The sequence below is a fragment of the Colias croceus genome, chromosome 15, assembly GCF_905220415.1.
Source record: "Colias croceus chromosome 15, ilColCroc2.1".
NCBI classification, from domain to species: Eukaryota; Metazoa; Arthropoda; class Insecta; order Lepidoptera; family Pieridae; genus Colias; species Colias croceus.
The window spans coordinates 4,988,160-5,010,999 of NC_059551.1; the positions used below are offsets into that span (position 1 = coordinate 4,988,160).

The following is a 22,840-nucleotide window of genomic DNA, read 5'->3' on the forward strand; positions in this document are numbered from 1 at the left end:
TAAACATATTAATATTAATTTTATTCTAAGCTCATAATATTCTGTTTAGAACAAAACTGCCTTATGCTAGTACTAAAGGTCAAGACAATTTTTCGCGACGCTGAATTCAGATCTTTGTGAACTTTCTCAAGCCGACGCGGACGTTTAGTTTTATCTTGAGAACTCAAGAACCTCATTAGCTAGCGAAATTAGTAGGAACGTAATTGATAACTACGTCATTATTTTCTAGGAATTTCTTTGCTGAAATGCTATACTTGTTAAATTTTGTTATCACGCTTAATTTATAGTTAGAGGCACAGTAAATTATGATTATAGAAAGTTTGTACTTTTTATAATAGCGATTAAATATGTATACGATATTCTAAGGGAAAAATTAACTATTATAATAAGCTTTAAAAAAAAGAACGAGTTGGCCGAGCACGTATCAGAAGTGAAACTTCTTTGGCAAGATTCAAAGATACCAAAATCGTCGCTGTTACTCCATGGCGTGACGGTATTGCGATGACAAGACGTGAAATTTTACACTCAGCGGGCCTTTAAATTAAAAAAATTGTAATATTTTATACGTATAATAATAAGTATTAGCTACCAATCAAATTATCAATCATAAATAAATCTAATTGGTGTGTCCATTCACATTTCTATTTCATTTAATTCTTAGTTTTCATCCCTTTGCTATAAATATACACTACAAAGGTTAACATAATATTTAACCCTTAGCAGGTATCGTGGGTCAAATTTGACCCAGAAGCGCACATTTTCGGTTATAATTCCTTAATTATTTATGCAACGACTGTGCGCTTCTAGGTATTCTCAGTGCGTCGCTAGCTGCAGCGGGGGGTGGATGTGCAGCACCGTGACTATCTTAGGAGCGGAGGTATGTAGCTTTCTGGGTCACGTTCGACCCACGACACCAAATAAGTAACTTTTTTCACTGAGTGTAATTACTTACTTTTTTGTTTTATTGTTTATTTGTACTACATTGGAGGGCTTTTTGAATAACAGACAAATCGAGGAGTTGATGGACGACTTAAGTGATGATTTGGAATTGAAAAATGAAAGAATACCAAATGTAAACCAACTTTGTGACGACGAAATCATCAGCGATCGAGACAATCCCTAATCTGTTAGTTGCTCAGAAGACAGTGTATTTGGAGTAAGTTCTGACGACAGTGAAAACGAAGAGGAGATACGAGAATAATAGAAAATATACGTGGAACGAAAATACGAGAGATGAGAGTGAAGAAGATGAGGATGATATTTGATGGTAGAAGTCATTTTGGTTTTGGTTGTCATTTTTTTTATTTTATGCTGATTTCAGAAGCAATTTATTTTTTTGTTATAATAAAGATATGAGAAGTGCCATAAATATATTTTAGTTAAAGTTTTTCTAACATTTCTATTTTTTTTTTATATTTTAAGTTCACACTAACCAAAAAGTGCCATAAAATAAGGTTAATTACAAATCCGTGTAAAACATGATATTTTTTATATATTCTAAAATTAAATAAAGTTAATTTTGTAAAAAAATATTTTTTTTATTTCTTATCTAACCATATTTTATACAAATAATAAAAAATCTGCGTTCTACAACAGATTGTTTGGTATGGGTAGAATTTGACCCACGATACCAGTAGTGTTGCCAAAAAAGGCGATACCAGCTAAGGGTTAATTGTAAACATCAATTTGCACAAGCAAATACATGTTTATTTAGTGATAATTATTCTTGGTTATTCCCCTCGAACATGAATTGTAACAAGTGGTTAATTAGAGTATGATTAACCGAGCTAAGCCTATTAATTGTACAACGGTATTTGAGATTTACGAGCTTTGAACAAAGTACTATGTACCTTAAAGTAAAATGTAATAGTAGAGATTTGTAGCCGTAAAGATATTTTCGTAAGTTTCAAATGCCACAAAAAATAACAATATAAATCATGGTCTTTCTTATTTTTTGTCATTTGAATTATTATATTTTATTAGCTTGTATTATTTAAAAATAGATTTCCGCCCGCGGTTTCGACCACGTTTTCACAGAAAAACTTGCATATTCCTGTGTCTTATTCTGGGTCTTCAGCTACAATCTATATATATACCAAATTTCATTGCAATCGGCTCAATAGTACATAATATTTGCATCTATACTTACAAACTTTCTCGTTTATAATATTAAAAGGATTAACTAAAACCTATGTATTGATTTTAATTTTAGTAAGCGTGTATTGAATTGGCTTCCTTAAAAGAAGATTGGTAAAAAAATAGTAGTATCAATTGATTGTACATTTGCAGAGATTATACGCAACAAATAGGAGCAATTGGCCTCAATTGTCTGGATTACTTTATTTTACGAGTGTCTATATCTTTTAAATTGAGCAAATAAACTTTTTAATGGTGTCTGAGTGTCTGTAAGAAAAACGATTACGATTCGAAACACGGCTATGAGTTTACATCTAAACTCATTAGAACAGGCAATTTAGGTTTATATAAAATTGTGTTATTTGCACCGAATAAACAGTGAAATGTCGACCTTCTTAAAACAAATGAGAAAAGGTCGTGTTTGTTTTTAGGCTTACAAACTGGAGGTAACTCATATTTATCAAAGTTGTACGTGATACATGAAGTGCCTACTTAAGAATTTGTTCAAATTACTCAGTACAATTTTTAAGGAAAAGTCTGACAACACCCTGGTACTTCTAATTTTGATATTTTGGAAAGCCTGATTATTATTATAATTCAATCGGTAATGAGTAGGAGATGATTCAATCTTTTTGTATTTAATTACCTTTTTCTTACTTACTTCAAGATTACAGGCTATGAATAATTTAAGTATGAAATCAACTAAAGTTATATTATACCCTGTATATTCTATAAGGTGGTTACTAACTACATGAAAATAAATTAAATTACTTTTCTTTTGGCAAATGTTAGTTGGTCACCATCCGTCGAATGCAGGAAATCAACTGCTTGAATATTTTGCAAACAATACATGAGCCTGCTATGAAATTTGTGTACGATTTAGTTCTAGAATATTCTATTGTATACCTGTCAAAGAGAAACTCGTCGTTGGTCGTTTAAGAGGATTGAGGGCCATTCATCTGGAGGGTTCGACCTATCCGATTGCATTGAAAGATACATGCACATATATACAACATTTTTCACTAGGTAAATAGTGTGCGTGGGTGTACGCTAGAAATACTTTACTCAAATAAATAAAATGTTATTCTGTTGACATGTACTAGAGACTTTTTTTAAAAATGTAAAGGCTTTTTTATTAAACTAATATTATTATTTTTCATGTAAGCCGCCAAATATTTATTTGAAAATTCTTTTAGTAATTATTGTTTTCAAGACCGATTTGTATTGTTTTAATTGGCCGCAGGAATTGGTCCAAGAAAAGTATTTTTTAGAAAATATTTACCAGAATTCGTTCTTGTTTTGTGAATTTATAAAGCTTTTTATAAAATTCCTGTTCTTTGTAACCATTTTATTTGTAAATAAAATAATATAAGCTTATTGTAATACCAACATTATTATAAATTATTTTTAATTTTACGTCTCATTTAGCAATACACAATGACCATTAATGTATTTCATTTTAATAACTTAAATATAAAACAATGTTTAGTCCGTAACCGTCCGTGATGCGCTACAAAGATCCGTAGCGATGGATCTCGTAGAGCTAATGTAGACGATCTATTTTTATTATTTTGTGTAATTTGTTCCGTTTATTCAGTATTTTATCGTCATGATTTACCTACGTAAAAAGATATAAGACTGATTTACTTATTGATAAAAAAAAATTCAAAATCTAAAAGATACAAGTTCATAATAACTGGACATAAATTACATTCGTATAAAATGTATTTTACTTTTCGTTCCAATTCAGAAGATTATGTTAAAAATTTAAAATAAATAAAATAAAATAAATTTAATTCATTTTATCCGAATCAGACATTCTTCGCACGTGTATTTCACAGGGCTGAGTGTAGACCTAAAGTAACACGGATTTAATAATTAATCAAGTCTTAGAACTTTTGAGCTTCTTACAACTTCAAAATATCTTGTTTTAAGAATTAAATTGAATATTTATTTCAATTTCCATTGAAGTTCATTTCTTCATCATGTTATTGGCTTTGCTGTTTCGATGCCTTTTTATGATTTATGAAAAAAATTAAAGTAGAGTAAATAAAAGCTGATGTTTATAACATTTAAGATCAATTTGTCTGTCTAATCAGTATATTATGCACAAAACCAGACGGTCTGATTTATGTGTCCGAAATGTAGTCGTGTTTGCTTCTTACTTTATTGGTTGGTTCAAAAATCCTTATGGCATAAATTATAATTATTGATCTTTTATTTTTTATCTTTCTCCAGAGATCGACAATAGCGATAAAACCGCCTATTGATTTTATTATATGGTCTGTAGCTTTTATTCTTTGGTAATATAGTGAACATTATAGAATATTTTATTATGTTTCACTTGAAAAATATGTGCTCTTACATTAATTATATTATATTTAAACTATACATTTTAGAATGTAAACACAATGTCATGAAATCTAATTTTAATTGTTATGATTACTTCCCAATTAGGACCACAGTAAAATCTCAAACAGCTTAACAAAAGTACTCCATTACAATATACTACAGCGTAAAGGCGAAAGCAGTTAAGTTGTAAATAGATCACTTGATGATAGGCGGGAAGCAATCGAGTGTCTAACGAATTGCTTTACTCTAACGATAATCTGTGACTCTGTGGAACGATAAATTCTAATAGACAGTAGCCCATTTCGTGCCCCGAATAAAGACTTGGGTGTATGATCCCTAAGTGAGGTGTTAAATTGGCCAATCCGCTTGGGGTACTGTTTTAAAGTTAACTATGTGCTCTATACAAATATTTGTAGTTGCTGTTTTTCTGACTTGTACTCGAAAGTGGATTTTTAATAAAGAACTGAGAATAAAAGAAGGGAATGAGTAAATGATATTTTTGCTATTGTCTTAAATTTTTTGTAACATTTATCACTAAATGTTGTCACTTTTGTTTTTTATCACTAAATTGTGTGAATGAAAAAATAAAGAGATATCCTTCAATTATTAATTATAATACAAAGATACACATATATACAGGTTTTTGAATGAGGTTACAATTTAATGTCTAACCACCCCCCCGTTAATAACTCAAATTTACGATCTGTTTTACGGTAGACGACGCTTCCGCCCACGAAGTCGGTTTATAGTCATGGGGATAAGGTCAAATAACCTGTATTATTACACTTCCTACTTATTAAACATTTTTATACACACCTATATTATGTAGGTCAACATGTTGGATATATTTATGTACTAGATTTCCTCCTGTAGCTTCGCCCGCGTTTTCAAAGAAAAACCCGCATAGATCCCGTTCCTGTGGGTTGGTGTGGGTTTTCCCTTTTAAAAGGTAGCCTATGTCTTATTCTGGGTCTTCAGCTACCTACATACCAAATTTTAATGTAATCGGTTCTGTAGTTTTTCGTAAAAGAATAACAAACATCCATCCATCCATCGGCAGAAACTTTCGCATTTTTAATATTAGTAGTATTTTATCATCTTGGTTTATTAATTTTACTATCGTATCAAATGGCTGAAACGACTGTCCTATCAAAAAATCTGTCCCCTGATAACAAGGGTTTACAATTCTGAAATTAATACTGAAAATGTTTTATAAGATATAATTTTCTGTAAAAGATAATTCTGATCTATTTTCCAAAGAGAAATCTAATCCTGTCTTAAGTCCTTAAGCAATTTTACGGTAATTAATGAGCAGAACTTTAAGTTACTTTATTCAATTAATATTAAATTCATAACATTATTTTTTCCTTTGCAAATAAATCATTTGTGCTATAAATTAGTGTCCAGTACTTGTAAGATAATAATTGGACGATTAGCTGGTGCGTATTAAATAAATTGTTTATTTTCAGAGCATATGTATAGTATATTATATCTACTTTAAAATAATTTCATTATTTCTAATAATAATTGTAAGTGTAGTAGGTACTCGACGTTGTTTGTACATCAAACTCAAACTCAAACTCAAATTCAAACATTTATTTATTCAATTGGACTTCTTCGAGAAGCACTTTTGAAACGTCAATACATATTTTTAACATTTACCACCTAACATCGTGACGTTAAAAAACAAAAACCAGACTAGACTACTAGACACCGTAAATTAATTGTCAAACGTTTTCTTATTATCCATGTTTATGTTACCTAATGATATCCTGGTAACCATAAGAAAATTTCTTAAATTTTCTATCCAACAATTAACTGTCCATCTTTAAATCGGTATCTATTAAAACAAAATTAATTTAAAAGAGCGAAGTTGAGAAATAATTAATTTATTAAGCCCAGACTAAATCATTTAATCAACCTCGATGTCTACTCTTAGTAAAGCTCTTTAAGTAGGTGTAAATAAATACGAAGGTAGATGTTTTGTAGGATTTTCTTTGAGGCTGCAAATCTTCATTACTGTCGAGACTCAGTGGAGCACTACTAGGACATCAGGGTTTATTGCATTAAAATGACATTTAGTACCCAATGTTTTTATTTTCCGTCTTGAATGAGTTTTTAAAATGTATTAAAATACTTTGTTCTAAAGCGAGGGACGCATAAAATGAAACCTACGCAGAAAATGTACTTTAACAAAGTTATATTATAATATTTTTATACCTCGACCCTCTAAGAGAAATGTTAAAAGCGTACCATGAATCTTTATAATAGGTATTTTTGTTTCGACAAAATATGAAGATATACCACCTACTATGAATGTCAACGCTTCAATTAAAATGTCGTGAATAGTGACAAAATTTGGACTAATTGTATTTGCATACATGCACAGTGGAGTGGGCGCTGCACTCAAACGAAGCAATTTACATGAATGATGTTGCGGGGTTTAATTCATGTTAATGAACAATATGGCGCATCTAATCTCGTTCAGACCTGTTGCGATAATGGCCATTCTCTCACATTCTCTCTGCTAGTTAAAATAGATGGGCAAAACAAAGGCTCTACGGCATTCTTATACGTTCGTATTTGTTGGTGTAATTAAGTCTAATATGTAGCCAGAATTCTCAATCCAAGTACCTAATAGGTTTACGGCTTTACGCTTTTCCTACGTTTGTAAAACACAGTTCGTTTTCGATATTAAAAAGTTGGAGAAGAAAGTTTCAGTCACTAAATTAGATTATTTTTTAAGTAAAAGCGTAAACTTACCTATATTTTTAAGGAAACCCCACATTTTATTTTATACCCTTTGATTATATTATAATCAAAGTTTATACCTAAGGTACGTTGTAGCGTAAAAGTATAAATAAATCTCTTACCTAGAGAAATAAAAAGTTCATAATAGTTTGATAAGAAACTTTGTAACGTTAAATGCACACATTTCATACGATACGTTGATATAATGGAAACTATTAGGCTAATAATGATGTATGTGCACGGAGTATAGTCAGTAATTTTGCACTAGGTTAGCCAGTAGGTATATTATGTGATGTTTCTCACTTACCCCTATTTCATTGTAGTTTATGGAAGGCCTTGTTTTGATGCTTTGTATTCAGTTTACTCTATATTTATAGATATTGGAAACAAGCCATTATTTCTAAAACTTTACAGCAATGGATCTCCTGAATCTAAATACTTTTTTAAACACATTAATGTGTTCCAATGAATCCTAAAACCTTTCATCTTATAGCTAAGGGATGGTAGAAATAATAGACCAATATTACCACCAATTTGGCGAAATATAATTGATTTCTTTGATTCTGGTTGCACAATGATATAATCCATAATATATTTACTACACATACATATGTTGAATATCTCTTAAAACGATAAAGTTTATTTTTTATATCTTTAATGTTGTGATTATGTTATAAAATATATTTATTTGGAAGTAGAATATACATTTTAACTTGAAAACTAACTAATTCTGCTTAATACTATAATATAATTAAAACGAAGTAACAAAACTACAAGAAAAAAGCTTTTAAAGAGAAATTAAGTTTCTTTTAATAAACAATCTACTGTATAAAAATATAAATATTTAATTCATAGAAATATATGATAATGATTCTCAAAATTGCCAAAAACATGGAACTAAAGAAAAATAACTGTTACAAGACTATAGCGACAGGCGGACAAGGTAAAATTGAAAATGTTACAATATTATGTATTTTGATTAATTTGGTGTTACAATAATATAGGATTTTTTATTATACGAGACATTACTAATATTAAATATTCACATAATGCGTTTTACTTTGCTATAACAAATATTCCATAATACTTTTAAGTAATTAATAAATTGTGATATAAAAGTCCTTTTTCAGCAAAGCTTAAAAAGCTTAGAAGAGTCTATTTCGTTGAATAGCTCACTATACAACGTCGTAAAAGAAGAGATTTATTAAAGAAATCTTTATGGCGAAGTTTAAAAATAGGTATATTAGCTTATCAAATATGAAATGTAGTCATTTTCATAGTAGAAATGGTAGTTGTGAAAGTCATTTGTTACAGCAAAGTTTACAAAAAATGGATAACTCTATTTACAAATTGCGAAACTTAGTGCATATAGGCAATTGCTAAAAGTTTACGTCTATAAAGAATTGTAATAATTTATTTCTTTGTAATCTCTGAACATTAAAAGAATACATATTATACATTATAATATAATATTATACATAACTACTTACTTAAAAAAAAGTTTAAAAGAAAGAGCGTGACTGTGTGCCGAGCATACGTGTCAGAAGTGAAACTTCTTCGGCAAGATTCAAAGATTCAAAGAATCGTCACTTTAATCTATGACGTCACGGTATTACCATGACGCGACCTTGAAATATTTCTCTCAACGCGCCAAGAAGTTTCACTTCAAAAATGTTTTTAAAACTATAGAGTATCATAACCAAATTATACAGCGCTAACAACTTTTCTACCCAAAACAAACATAGCAAGTAGAGTTATCCACAATTGCGTATCTACAATCGGTTGTCCATAGTCATATTATTCAGTTAGTCAGCGGGTGCCACTGTTTGACCTGTTCCATGGGGCTGCCAATCGCCGAGTTCCAGTGCTGCAGCGCGCGGCCCCGAGCGAACATGTACGAGCCTAACACGAACTTACCCAGCAGACGATCTGAAAGGGAACTTTGTTGTTACTACTGAAGAATATAGTGATAAAATATCGATATATGAAGTTCTGGAACTTTTTTTGGACTACGCCAAGGAAACTAAATGCCACACATGTTTTGCAAAAATTGTACAAAACATAATATTCATATTCATTTTAACTTTTTTGTTGTAACCGTGTACATCACGCAAAGGAATGTTGGCTACTTGTGAATTTCTACATTGGTATTTTAACCAATGTAGAAATTGATAATGTTTCCCCTAACAACGTGATTTTGGAAGTCGTTTTATTTTAATCCATGATAATTTAATATAAATCAATCAATGTTCAACTCCAAATCTAAAAAGATACTTAAAAAGCTATAAAAAACGATCTGTTCCTAAATAAAAACATAGTTTACTTTTTAATCAAAGGTACCTATATAGAGAAATTCTTTTATTACTTTGTAAAAGTAGAATCGAATAAACGTGGGAGGACTTGTACAAATAATATTATAATCTATACATATAATAAATCTGTAGAAGGGTCAATTCTGTACATTGAAAATATTGAAAAAATAAATACCAGGGGGTGTTACTGGATCGATACCAAACCCAAATATGTGATTAAAAAAATTTTTGTCTGTCTGTCTGTCTGTCTGTATGTGAAGGCATCACGTGAAAACTAACGGTTCGATTTCGATGAAACTTGGTATAATTATACCTTACTATCCTGGGCGTAAAATAGGATACTTTTTATCCTGGAAAAATACGTAGAAAAAAATTTATCTTAATTTTTCAGTTTTATCCATAGACGTTGTTCTGTAGAACCGCGAACACATGTTGCGTATTATTATAAGCCTAGCCGTATTTGGGTCCAATAGATATTTATAAGATGTCATTGTCAGAGTTAGGTACTCAAAATGGAGAAATTAACCATCCACGCGAAGACCGACATCCGCGCGGACGGAGTCGCGGGCGGAAGCTAGTTAATTAATATAATCAGTGATCAGATATTACACAGCTTTATACAAATATAACGTTATATCGCATTGTTTGTATGTTTCAAGTTATTCAATAAATACGTTCACTCATGTGTGTAAACGATTAGTATAATAAATTATTAGCATAATGCATTTACAGATACAATATTTCCTTATATACTTGCTAGTAATATTTATGAAAAATATAAATTATTGAGGATATAAACGGAAACCATAAAAAATCGAGTTTAACTTTCGTAACAATTTACCTTTTCAAATAAAAACCTAAAATCAGAGTTCATTGTTTCATTCAATCCCATACAAAAATCTCCAACCCAGCTTATAATTCAGATTCTGATTGTGTAGGACCCAGCGACGTGACATGATTGCACAATGTTGAACAGTCATGAACGACAAAGCAGATTTTCTAGGAATACTCGAATATTGCTGCAGTACAATAGTACTGAATCATATCTCTGAGAGTTTGCTGTAGTTGGTTTATTCATATCTACGTGACGTTCAATTAAACTGACGTTATCAGATGGACAAATTGGACAACTTTAGAACAAAATGCGATTCCAATGAAACCTACATAATATAATGTAGGGGAATCACAGAGGGGAATATTGCGTCATATAGATTGACATTTAAATTACAAGTGGATAGTTGAGAAGTTCAACTTTGACATTTACATGTACCGAATCTGAATGCACTGTGACTATATGCTTGTAAACTGTGCTTGTAAAATAGAGTCAATATTTCAGATTTCCGAATATGAAAATTTCAGATAAAGTTGTGATTGAGTATTGCAAGAAATAATCAAAGATGGATTGATTTTTTTGTATTATACTGGTAATAAGTGTCTGTTTATAAATTTATTATAGATGAAAATCAAAATAGGTCATGTTGCAAATAGCCTGATTGAAAAATTTATAATTTATTATTCATTATAATAATTATTAATTACTCTACAAACGAATTCCAGATTTTCGTATAAATTCTTTTATCTGTTTAGTACGATTAAGTGAAGTACATTGTGAGTATTGGGGACACTTGTTGAACCAAACCTGTTGAACAATAGTTCAATGAAGCCTTGCTTTTATTTTAATTTATGTTTTATTCTGCACACCAAACTTCATTATAAACTATACAATTTACACAAACATATAATTTGTAAAATATCTATCATCGTTATTCGTTTGTATTAAAAACAAAACTTATTAAAATAATAACTTAAAGATAAGTTTTAATATTTTCATGACAATACTTATAATAGAACAATAACTCCACATAAACACTGTATTTATAGAAAATCGAGAACACCGCAAGTCATTAGCCTGTACTGTAAATAGCCAATTTAGTATGCAATTTGTGTAGAAGCACTTACTTCAGTAATTTCATTCCACACCGCATATTTCAATATACATAAGCAATAGATAACAATTACCGCTCAATCACTTTGTATTTCAATTAATTAGAATCTGATACAATTAGTCCTTTACTATTATTGTTGTGGTATGTATGGAGATTTTAGTTCTCATATTGTTATGTCGATATTATGATCTAGGAATTAGTACATGTTTTGAGTATCGAAATATATGTTACATAACAATTTTCCCAACATCAATGTTTATTTTGTATAATATATTTTACCTATCCTATTTAAAAGTATTCCTTTGTATTTCACGCTATATTGCGTTTTTAAAGTGAAACTTTTATTACATCGTCTCACTTTTTGGTCTGTGTAGCGCATGTCGCGTGACGAACGATACGTACGATAATTATCGTACAAATACGATAATTTTTAGTTAAATGTCTATAGTGTAAAAAACAGTTTCACTTTTACCGTGGTTTCATAAAACCACACAACATTTTATTTTTATTTAGATATATTTTAAGGTTCCAATGTGGGTCAATTAAATTAAGGTAGGCCCATTCAAGCAATATTACTTTAAGCACTATATTAAAAGGACGACTCAATTTTCGGTCTAATGCCAAACGGTTGATCAAATACTTAATTAACTACTAACTAATGGGAAACTTACTTAAATGCTTGTACAATAAAATTTAATAATTTTGTAAGAAATATAAACTGCTACGAGTTATATTATATTTAAATGAACATCTTGATGAATGTTCTATAGCAATTTATAAGTATAGGCAAGCTGGTGGCAAGCTGTCACCGTCTATGAATTAATAGCCACGTTATATTGTTCAGATCTTCAATACAATAGTCTATTTTATCGCTGTCATAGTATGAACATACATTCTCACTATGTTCCTGAATTGTATCGCTAGTAAACTTGTATGTATGGGTTACAACTTACAAATTAAAATATATGTTAGGTTTATACTGTATTTGGTTAGGTGTATGAATTTATATTCACAATTGTGTCAACAATTTTGATAAACACATTTAACTTAGTGAGGTCAGCACACAAGTTATTTATATGAGACACTTTATAAACTTTATTATAAGTAAAAACTTGAAGAAACTTAGAACAGCAAGGTGGTTTGCTATCTCTATCCTCATGGGGTGGCGTGAGCGGAATGCGTCTAGATACCAGCAAACAAGACATTCCTAGATCTTAATACAGTAACTAAAATAGAACGAGCCCTCCTAAAGGAATTCATTTAAACCCCGTATTCAGAATAAATATTTGTTTCGCAACAATGTCGCTGAAAACATGTTTCTGGCAACGCTGTCAATTGCAGAATTGATAATGATTGTTGAAAAGTTCTTGTCAGAAGTGACAGCATTTAAATAAATTTGCTACATAGCAACATTTTTTCCACTCATGTTGATCAGCTAGTGCTAAATTAATGTGAACAATGAATACAACAATAAAACAATTAGCGTAGTTTCTTTAGACATTAAGTGAATATGAAAAGGTTTATTAACTAATTATCTTTTCAGCACTAGCGACGTAGCCCTACATATGGGTGACTAAAAAGTAAAAACACGATACTAGCTTGTCCGCTGTACTTGGAAATGGAAGCATTCTGACACTAGAGCAGTTCCCTCTTCTGATATTTCTATAGCGGCTGTGCGTCTCTCTAAAGAGCAGCAACACTTTCCTTTAGGAAACCATATAAAAACCTAACAGTTCATACCTTTGGCATACACGAAAAATGGAAGCATTCTGACGCTAGAGCAGTTCCCTCTTCTGACACTTCCACAGCGGCTGTGCGTCTCACTAAAGAAATCCCTAAAGAACTAAACAGTTCACAACTTTGCTCAGTAATCCTTACCTTTGGCATACACGGAGTGTGGTTGTAGGGCTTGAACAGTAACACTTGTAGTGTGCAGTTCATCAGCTCGCAGTCGAAAGTGGAAGCATTCTGACACTAAAGTAGTTCCTGCTTCGACACTCTAAAGGAAACCCTATAGAAAGCCTTTATTATTGTTCATACCTTTGGCATACACGGAGTGTGGTTGAAACGCCTGCACGGTAACAATAGTGGTGTGCAGTTCATTAGCTTGCAGTCGAAAGTGGAAGCATTCTGACACTAGAGCAGTTCCTTTTTCAAACACTTCCACAGCGGCTTAACATCTTTCTAAAAGAAACCTAAAGCAACTAAACTATTCATACCTTTGGCATACACGGAGTGTGGTTGTAGCGCTTGAACAGTAACACTTGTAGTGTGCAGTTCATCAGCTCGCAGTCGAAAGTGGAAGCATTCTGACACTAGAGCAGTTCCCTCTTCGGAAACTTCCACTGCGGCTGTGCGTCTTGCTCTAACACCTCGACACGCCCGCTCTTGGGTAACTCGGGCTACCATTTCGCGTTTGCTTGTGGGGTCCAGCTAGAGGGTTTCGATAGCATTATGATTTTGGTCGTAATTTAGGAAAAATAAGGGGAAATGTTTAGGAATATCTAAAGAGGACAAATTATTAATCTCTCCAATAACTAATAGGTCAAACTAATGGGACAAATCATGAAACCATATCTTTATTCATCTTTTTAGACATTTTGGTCGAGTAAAACCGTTGTAAAGATTTAAGTAGAAATGAGTTCAGATAATAATTCATACCGTAATTTAGAGTTTTTGATACAGTAGTAAATATTTTAGTGGAAAAAAGGAGGATCCAGGTATTAAAAATACTTTTACGATCATAGAGATTAGCAATAAAAAATAAGGGTTTAGTTAATACTGAGACTTTTTACAAGAAAGTTTTAGATACATCTAAAGGCTTTTGATGAAATTTTGGTAAGTATACCTACACTAACGATCTCACGGTGACACCTAAATTGAGTTGAGCTAAGAGTTATATAAATACGTTAGAGAATTTATCAAGAAATCAAGAATCAGAAGTATAACAATATACTGTAATGAGTGAATCGATATTTTAAATATTGGGAGAGATTAGAAAAACTAATAACAAAACGTAAAATATGAACAGAGTAAATAATAATATTTTACCGGTAAGCCATCAGCGATTGGTACAATATTTTAGATATAAATACAACCAAGACCACAATATAAATGAATTCACGGTTACACCTTTATCAATGTAGTCTGTTGACATTTCGCTAGTTGGTAGTGGATACGTCCATAAAACAATGTTTACCAAGGCACAATGGATTCCCATTTGATTGTACAAAGTGAATAAATTATGAGACAACACAGACCTAAATTGTAAGGATTTAACGAGAAAAAATGTTTAAACAATTTGTAACAAGCTAAATGTAACATCGTCTGATATACAGGGTGTGCCACTATTGGTATACTAAGCGCGAAGGGACTTTCAGTTTTGCATACACTGAACACGGAATACTTAAACAATAAAATTAAGTCAAAAAAATTTTGCTTTGCCATTTTTCTTCTCTAGCTTCGCACAGCCAGCATATATACCGCTTCGCTAATGTGAGCATTTCGTCTATGAAAACATAATCTTAAACTATAGCTCACGTGATGGTGGCAAAGTTGGGCGGGTTGCTTGTTATGGGAGTACACCATATGTACTACACATAGAGTTTTAAGAATTCACCTATTTGAAAAAAATATGCGTCTGGAAAATTATAACCTCCTTTGAGGTTAGTATACCAATAGTGGTACCCTGTATATTTTGAGTAATACCCGTTCATTATCGATTTCAAGTCTAAGATAGTTACAAAGATATTTGATATTATGCTCAGATAGCTAGCAAACTATTTGTAAAGGAAATTTTAAAAGTCTTAGAACAATGTCTGTAATAAACGGAGCTTGGAACATAAAATTAAATTACCTTAAGCCCTCTTGCTTCTATCACGGTGACGGTTAGGCGATGAAGGTTTTCATTATATAGCAGAGAGACTTGCACCTCGCCCAGGTCGGACGTCGGCTCTTGTATCTCCTAAGTAATTAAATATTAACGCTTTATGTTTTCTGTATTATGCGGAAATTGTGGTATGAATAGAGAATATTTTTTCCTAAAGAAAGTATTTTTGCTTTTGAGTGTTGTCAATTTTAATTTTATAAAAGGTTCCTTAATTATCTTATGATATTCTTAAACTAAATTATGAATGAAGGGATATGAAATAGTTAATCGCAAGTTATAAAAACGCATATTACTTTAAGAGCAAATAGTTTTTTAAATGCTTTAAAAACATAACGTTCATGGACCTTTTTCTTTATAAGTAACCAACTATAAATTCTAACCTCTTTGACTTTGTAATAGAGTTTATTTAAATATCAACATAAATTTGGCAGATTGAAATTATTCTGCACTCATATTAATTTAATCGAGTGTAGAGAAATTTGTTATATTTGTTTTACTTAAATATTCAAAACTCGTAAGCAAATAAATAAAGCTGAAACAACAAGTGAATAATGTAGTATGCATCTAACTTTTTGTACGAACTCGTAACAAAAACTATTGTGAAACTACCGCCAATAACTTCGCGTATTTTACCTCGGTTCTGCTCGTGATTTGTGGGAAAATTGATATAAACTGCACGCAAAAGTTATTTCATGGCTTCACAATAAATTTATTTTAAAGTATAATGTTACACGTAAAACATTGAAAGTTGTTTTGCGGCGCTTTACATCAATTTAATTAATTGAGTTAAGAAACAATGAACTGAATAATACAAGTTAATTTGAGTATAATTTCTAATTTGTTCAGAACAGAGAGGCTTGAATAAAATAGTTTAATGTCAAAAATTTTCAACCACTGTGTTATAAGGTACTTAAAAATAAATGCTTCTCGAATAAACTTAAGAGACAAATATAACAAATTATAACCTTTAAGAAATACTTGATTGCGACAGCTACTAGCTTTATTTACTGCATATTTGTATATTATTTAAAATTTATAAGGTTTTTGACTGGTTAAGGGTTTTGACTGTAACATATACAAATAATATAACAATACTTACATTAATAAAACATTACCTTTTCAATATCCATTTTGTACAACTGCGGTTCCTCATCAGGCGCCACACCTTCAAGCTCGCTCAATGGAAGTATAACATGACCAATCAAGGGTTTATTCCTCCCCACACGACCAGTGTCTAATACTGATAGTTTTAGTGTAAGACTCTCTAGTTTACCTGGTGGTATCTAGAACAAAATAATGGTAAATCTATATTAATGTTATAAAGATGAAGAGTTTGTTTGTTTGCTAGAACGCTTTATATCATCGCGCTAAGTCCAATAGGTGCGAAGCAATGCGGGTAAAGCTGCGGGGCACCGCTAGTATATAGTATACATCAAATTTTGCCAAATGTAGTAAGTACCTAAATACTGATTTGCCACAAGGATATTGATTGGAACAATATTACAAGTGTGATTGAGAAGGACTTATGCACATAATAAATTGAGGGAGACAAGTGTCACTTTACATTTTTTTAAATCATTTTTATGAACATTGTAATATCTATAAAAAGAAATGCCCACCGCCGGAACAATTAAGGCACTGAAATCTATCTGCAAATGGAAAATAAACAATCAACAAATACGTCTCGACGAAAAAGGAAATGGTTAGAAAATAATAATTTGCAATAGACAGATCAAAGATTCAGACTGTATAGTGTGGGTGAGACTACGTGGGTGGGTCGAACTAAATTTTATCAATTTACTGCTTGAAAAACGGAAGAAATTGTATTGCAGATTTATTCTGTAGTTTACAATTAACTCTTATGATAAAATTGGGAATTTTCCATAAGAATTAGTAATGAATGAAGATAGAAAACTAAATGAAAATTGAAATAGGTTTACGAAATTATTGACTGTAATTTTAAGTACATAATCGATAATGAATAAGCAAACTTCTACCACATATTCTATTTTAAGGTGTTAAAGTTTGTTTAGAGCCTTAATAATAAATGAAGAAGGAGTTTGACCCAAGATTTAGAACCAACTTTATAGGCGAGGTAACATAAAAATAAGGAATTATTTAATACTGAGACTACATCTACAAAAGTAGATATAAAACTTAACCTAATAATAAGTTAACTTTAGCCTAAAATGTTGCTAAGAAATACTTCTGAGGGAAAAATATAATATTTTATCTTTTACAATATTTGTAAGTATATGTTATGAACTTTCACTCTTGTAAGTTGTACCACGCCTACTCTCCTACTTCTCAGCTCTCCTATGCTTTTTGGTTGTCTGGAAGAAATCGCTCATGAGCGATAAGACCACCTACTGTACCTTAACCTCTTTTGCTGTTTTTTATTGTCTTTCTGTGAACTTCATCTGGGTGTACAATAAAGTATTTTTATTTATTTATTTATTTATCTCCTCGAGACAAAGATACTCTACACAGAAAAATTATTTATAAAATTATATTACAAGGAGTTGTTATTTTATTCCTAGAATAAGACAAGTAACGGAAAGTGGAAAGATACTCTTTTCAAGAAAAACATCCAGATAAATTATAGTAGTAGGTACTATCATCTTGCAATTCTGCTTTATAATTTCAGATACAAAGTAGTTTTGTATATTGTCATAAAATAACATCGATTAATATTTTTTCTCTCATAAAAAATTATGATCAAATCTATTAAAGAAAAATCCTAAACTGGTTAAATACCTAAGCATAAAAATGTTTAAACGGTATAATTTAGGTAGATTATTTAAAATATAATCATGGTAACACATAATCCACAGCTGCCAAACGCTGACTCATGTAATAAAAAATAATCTATCCAATGTTCAATATCATGTCATTAACTGATCGATATTAATTAATATAGCCGCTAATTATTTAACACGACCTTCAGTAATTCCTATAATAATAACTTGCTTTCTAGCTTGCGTCTAGGTCACAAGAGATTGCACACCCTTTTACCTACGTGAATATTTGAATACGCTTTTTATATAAAAAAACAAACAAAGGTTTTCCAGAATTTAATTATGATACAAGAGGATTTTGAACCGAATAAAAATTGACATTTTTAGTCTAGACTATACCTAGGTAACGGATTTATTCACCACTTTTATTATTTAAACCGATGTTTCGAATCGTGGTCAGCGGTCAGTGCGGTTACGGGCAGTCTGATTGAACAGAATATATCTCACTCTAAGCCTTTATTTTAGCTGTATGTTTACGGTTATTGTTCAACAAATTTTGTTGATAATAAGTTTGTTTGTCGATTTTGTATTCATTGGTCTATAAAATTACTGGTAATAGCTATTTTTCGTCAGGACATATTGAATACAATAGATATAAACTCGGATATAAATTTATTTTATCTTCGAAATAAAGGCGTTAAAGTTGCTCTATAAAAAAGAAGTAAACGTAAGGTTTATGGAGCTTGAGGTCTACGATGCACAAAAGGAAATGTAGTGAATGACGCACTAAAAGATTTGTCGGCGGGAAGAGCACATAAAAATCTCATACATTGACATGGGTTTCCTTTGTTGATAGAATATGTTATTTCGTACATTTCGCAGACCTAATTTCAGAAGTGGAATTGATTGATCGATGGAAATATTATTACTGTATGTTATTTTTAGTGCGTCAATAGCCAAACAAATCTTAGTTTGTATCGATGTGCTTGGGTCTATATTTAGCTATAACCCTTGGTAAATTGAAGAATGTAGCGTTTTTAAACTGAGGAAATTCACCTATATACAGGTACAACTTATAAATTGTGCAAAAAGTACGAAAATAATTAAAAAACAGAAACAGAGACAAACGTAAAATTGTTCTTTGTTTAGTTGTTTATATGAATACGTTCTTTTGTTTCTTACATTTAAAAATGAAACAACAACTTTGCCCCTTACATTTGAATTTGAAACAACGGTACATAGTTAAAGTAAAAAACTTACCTGATACACGAAAGTCTCGTCAAAGAAGGGATTGCAAGTCTTTTTCTTTTGTTTAGTTTGCAGCACTCGTCTCTCGTCGGGCATCAACTGGATCCTATGGAAATACATCGTTAAATCCTACGCTCATGCATATTCAGAACTAACAAGAATAAGTCTCAAGAACTTTGAATTGGGAAGTTCAACTCGTTATGTTGAAGCTGGGTTTTAAGTGTGTAAGCTTTTGCAAGTGATAAGTTCTTAATTTTAATTATTAGTCTTACTTTACAGAGTATGCAAATTATATACAAGTGTAATTTGTGCCTATTATAATTAAGAATTAATTCAAAAAAATCCTAGATATATTAGATACCTACCATTCTAAAATACCTACGTACGTGCTGTGAACATCTATTGTCCTGTTTATTAGTTTCCACACTTTCACTTTTAAATATTTTGGTATGAGGACTAATTTCAGGTTCAAAGGTAAGCCACTTTTACATTTTTTACTACGGAAGTAAATTATAGCCTGACATAAAGCTTCGTGTAATAACAATATAAAATGCACGGACCGTTACACGGTCATAGAACGAACAAACAGGAATATAATTACCCTAATAACCAGAGGCTTTTGTGTAATTTCACACGTATAAAATTCCTTTGAGATCATTTGTTTAATTCCCTTAAACATCTGTGTTTATTTACCCAGTTACTTAATACCACTATTGCTATTATCTCAGCACGCTGGAGCTAAGTATTTCAAACTAGATGCTTAGCAGTTAGCATACTACTATACCATTATTGCTATTATTGCAGTTCGCTGGAGCTAAGTATTTCAAACTAGTCTAGCCATGAGAATTCAGTCCTTTGAGAATTGCTCAAAAGATAAGCTCGAGGTGACGGATGTAATTTCCTATACCTTACGCTTTTGATAGGAAATTGCATACTTTAGAATCATTCATATAATAACGACTGTGAATTGCTTCTATTTGTATACCGTCTTCTTAGAATTCCTAGACTCAATTATATTTTAAGAGAAATAGTATATTTTTAATCGGTATTTTACAAAGTAACTAATAAGTAGTAACTGGAAATTATACTGTTATGTAATACGATGTTTATTAATTTTTGAATATAAAAAATGTATATATTTCATGTGATTCCGATTCAAACTGCTATAAATTATTTCAGGGAAAATATTCAAACAATGTATCTGCGATAAAATATACTTTACCATTACACCTATTTCAGGACGTTAACGATTTTCCGTAGACCTCTGTTGTTGAGTTATTTATATCCATAATACTAGGATTCAATTGTGAAACAATTTGACATTATCAATTCTAATAATGCTTATTAATAAAATATTATGTTGTCTGGTATAACAAAATGGCCATTCACGATAATATTAATTGAATACCATAGTTCGCGAATTATGCCTGACAGTATAAGCTCTCATAGGGATATTACCGAGGCTAGCGTGGCTGAAAAGTGGCTGGAATTCGACATATTATGACGTCACTTTGGTTATGAAATACGTGTTTACAGAGACCTAGCTAGTTAACCCTTTTAACTAAGTTATAAGTTATTTTTCACTTCTCTTAATATTTATTTTCTTTACACAAACACCTTTATATATTTACAGCAAGTATATAAAAAGCCTATTTAACACTATTTGTTTGTCTCTAATTAACATAAAAGCTCTACGGAACATATTCGATGTCAGAATCTATCTTTATCGGGTTCCAGATGTGCTATAGACAAAAGAAGAAAATATCCAAAAGTTAAAACTATCTCTTACTGTAAATCTTATATACATAATGATAATTAACTTAATAATTAATTACCTTATATACGGATCACAGGCATTCGCCAACGCCGGTGTACGAGACGGCAAGTGCTTAACCTTTATAATGTGGATTTGCAGCCTTTCAGTTTCAGACTCGTATTTCAGGGTGAACCATATTCGTCCCTGAGCAAATGTAATTAACTAATTTATATGGGTTGTTTGCTGTTGAAGGTTATTTTAAAGTTTATATTTGGAGAAATTTATTTTTTAGATAATAGATTAACTAGATTAATATCTTATGTTAATATTTCATAATCATACTTCTGTAAGTGGCAAAAATTTAACTTTGACTTGACTGAATTTGACTTTACGTACAGAAATTGCCTGCAAAATAAACTATTTCGTTATTGTGATATTATATAGAAATGGAGTATTATTACTCAGTTAGTTTAATCAAAAACATTGCATTATACTTATTTCACATAAAATTTAAATAATAACACTATATTCTAACAAAAATAATTGCGGTAAAACATTCTCTATTGTCTCTAACAATAAATTACATTTTAATCTGCAAAAAATTCCAACAACTTCATAAAAATTGTACACGAAATTTATCATTTTCTAAAGAACCCCAGGCTTACGGTATAAAAATGCAGCTTATAATTTATCATATTATAATAAAAAACTTACCACGTGACCCTCAGGCCATAAATAATCCTCCACATGGCAGTCCGCTTTGTACAGCGCGGGGTCCAACACGCCGATCTCTGTTGTATTCGCTGAGAAATATAACACTATCAAAACATTATGCTTAATATATGGAAGATAAAGATTAATTGAAACAAAGTATACTAGAGAGACACGGGAGCTTTATCTTTTGATAGTACTCTACGATACTCTTATTGAGAAGTACGTAGGTACTTAATTATAGATTCAGATTATCAATTCCTTAGATATAGCTTGTTTTCCGTTATAAATATTTAATTAAATTTATAAATTGTTGTTGTCACAAATTGTCTGCTACCTTTACGTGTAACTTGTAACGATTTTATTAAAAAATCATGTAACTGAAGCAACTGTTAGGATGTTACGTTTAAGTTAGAGCTGTTACAAATCCATTAGTCTATTACTGAAGTAAACTAACTTCTTCTTGTGTAATGGATTAGGTTCGGATATACCTACTTCTACAAATTGACGCTCGTTACGGAACTGTAACCTACCTATATCACAGATAATATAATACTATACTAGCCTACGTATACAACATATTATGTACTTATTTTAGTTGAACCAACTTTAACCAATTTTAATTCTACCCTCTTAGTAAGGCAAAAAATATAAAAAAAGAAATGCCACATACTACCTACCTACTTATAAGGAAATTATAATTATAATTCTCTTGTATGTATCTCTACTATTTACATATTTACTTATTACATTCTCAACGAACAAATGCATTAATTTTCTTTATATTTATGTTGATCTATAAAAAAGCTTCTAATGTAGAGAAAACTTTATAAAATTGAAAACCGGATCCAAATATAAGAAGAGCCGGGGCGAACAACTTAACAACAAGTCTACAAACATCCTACAAATCAAAGTGATTGTAACTCAGTCAGTCATTCGGACGATTGTAATAAATTTAATATTACCTAAGTACCTGTTTGTGAAAATTTACGATAAACTGA

The 22,840-nt window shown here is 30.9% G+C and overlaps 1 protein-coding gene across 1 annotated transcript in view; it reads right to left on the reverse strand.

Moving 5' to 3' along the window:
* Nucleotides 1-8,719: 8,719 nt before the first annotated feature.
* The window catches only part of LOC123697698 (synaptotagmin-15-like), a 70,055-nt gene continuing 55,934 nt past the window's right edge, over nucleotides 8,720-22,840 (reverse strand). The window contains exons 6-12 of the mRNA XM_045644229.1: nucleotides 21,843-21,931; nucleotides 21,208-21,332; nucleotides 19,385-19,478; nucleotides 16,502-16,669; nucleotides 15,354-15,461; nucleotides 13,717-13,930; nucleotides 8,720-9,168 (exon numbers count right to left, since the gene is read on the reverse strand). Coding sequence (XP_045500185.1) covers nucleotides 9,041-9,168; nucleotides 13,717-13,930; nucleotides 15,354-15,461; nucleotides 16,502-16,669; nucleotides 19,385-19,478; nucleotides 21,208-21,332; nucleotides 21,843-21,931 — 926 coding nt within the window. The 3' untranslated portion in view covers nucleotides 8,720-9,040. The remainder of the gene's footprint in view (nucleotides 9,169-13,716; nucleotides 13,931-15,353; nucleotides 15,462-16,501; nucleotides 16,670-19,384; nucleotides 19,479-21,207; nucleotides 21,333-21,842; nucleotides 21,932-22,840) is intronic.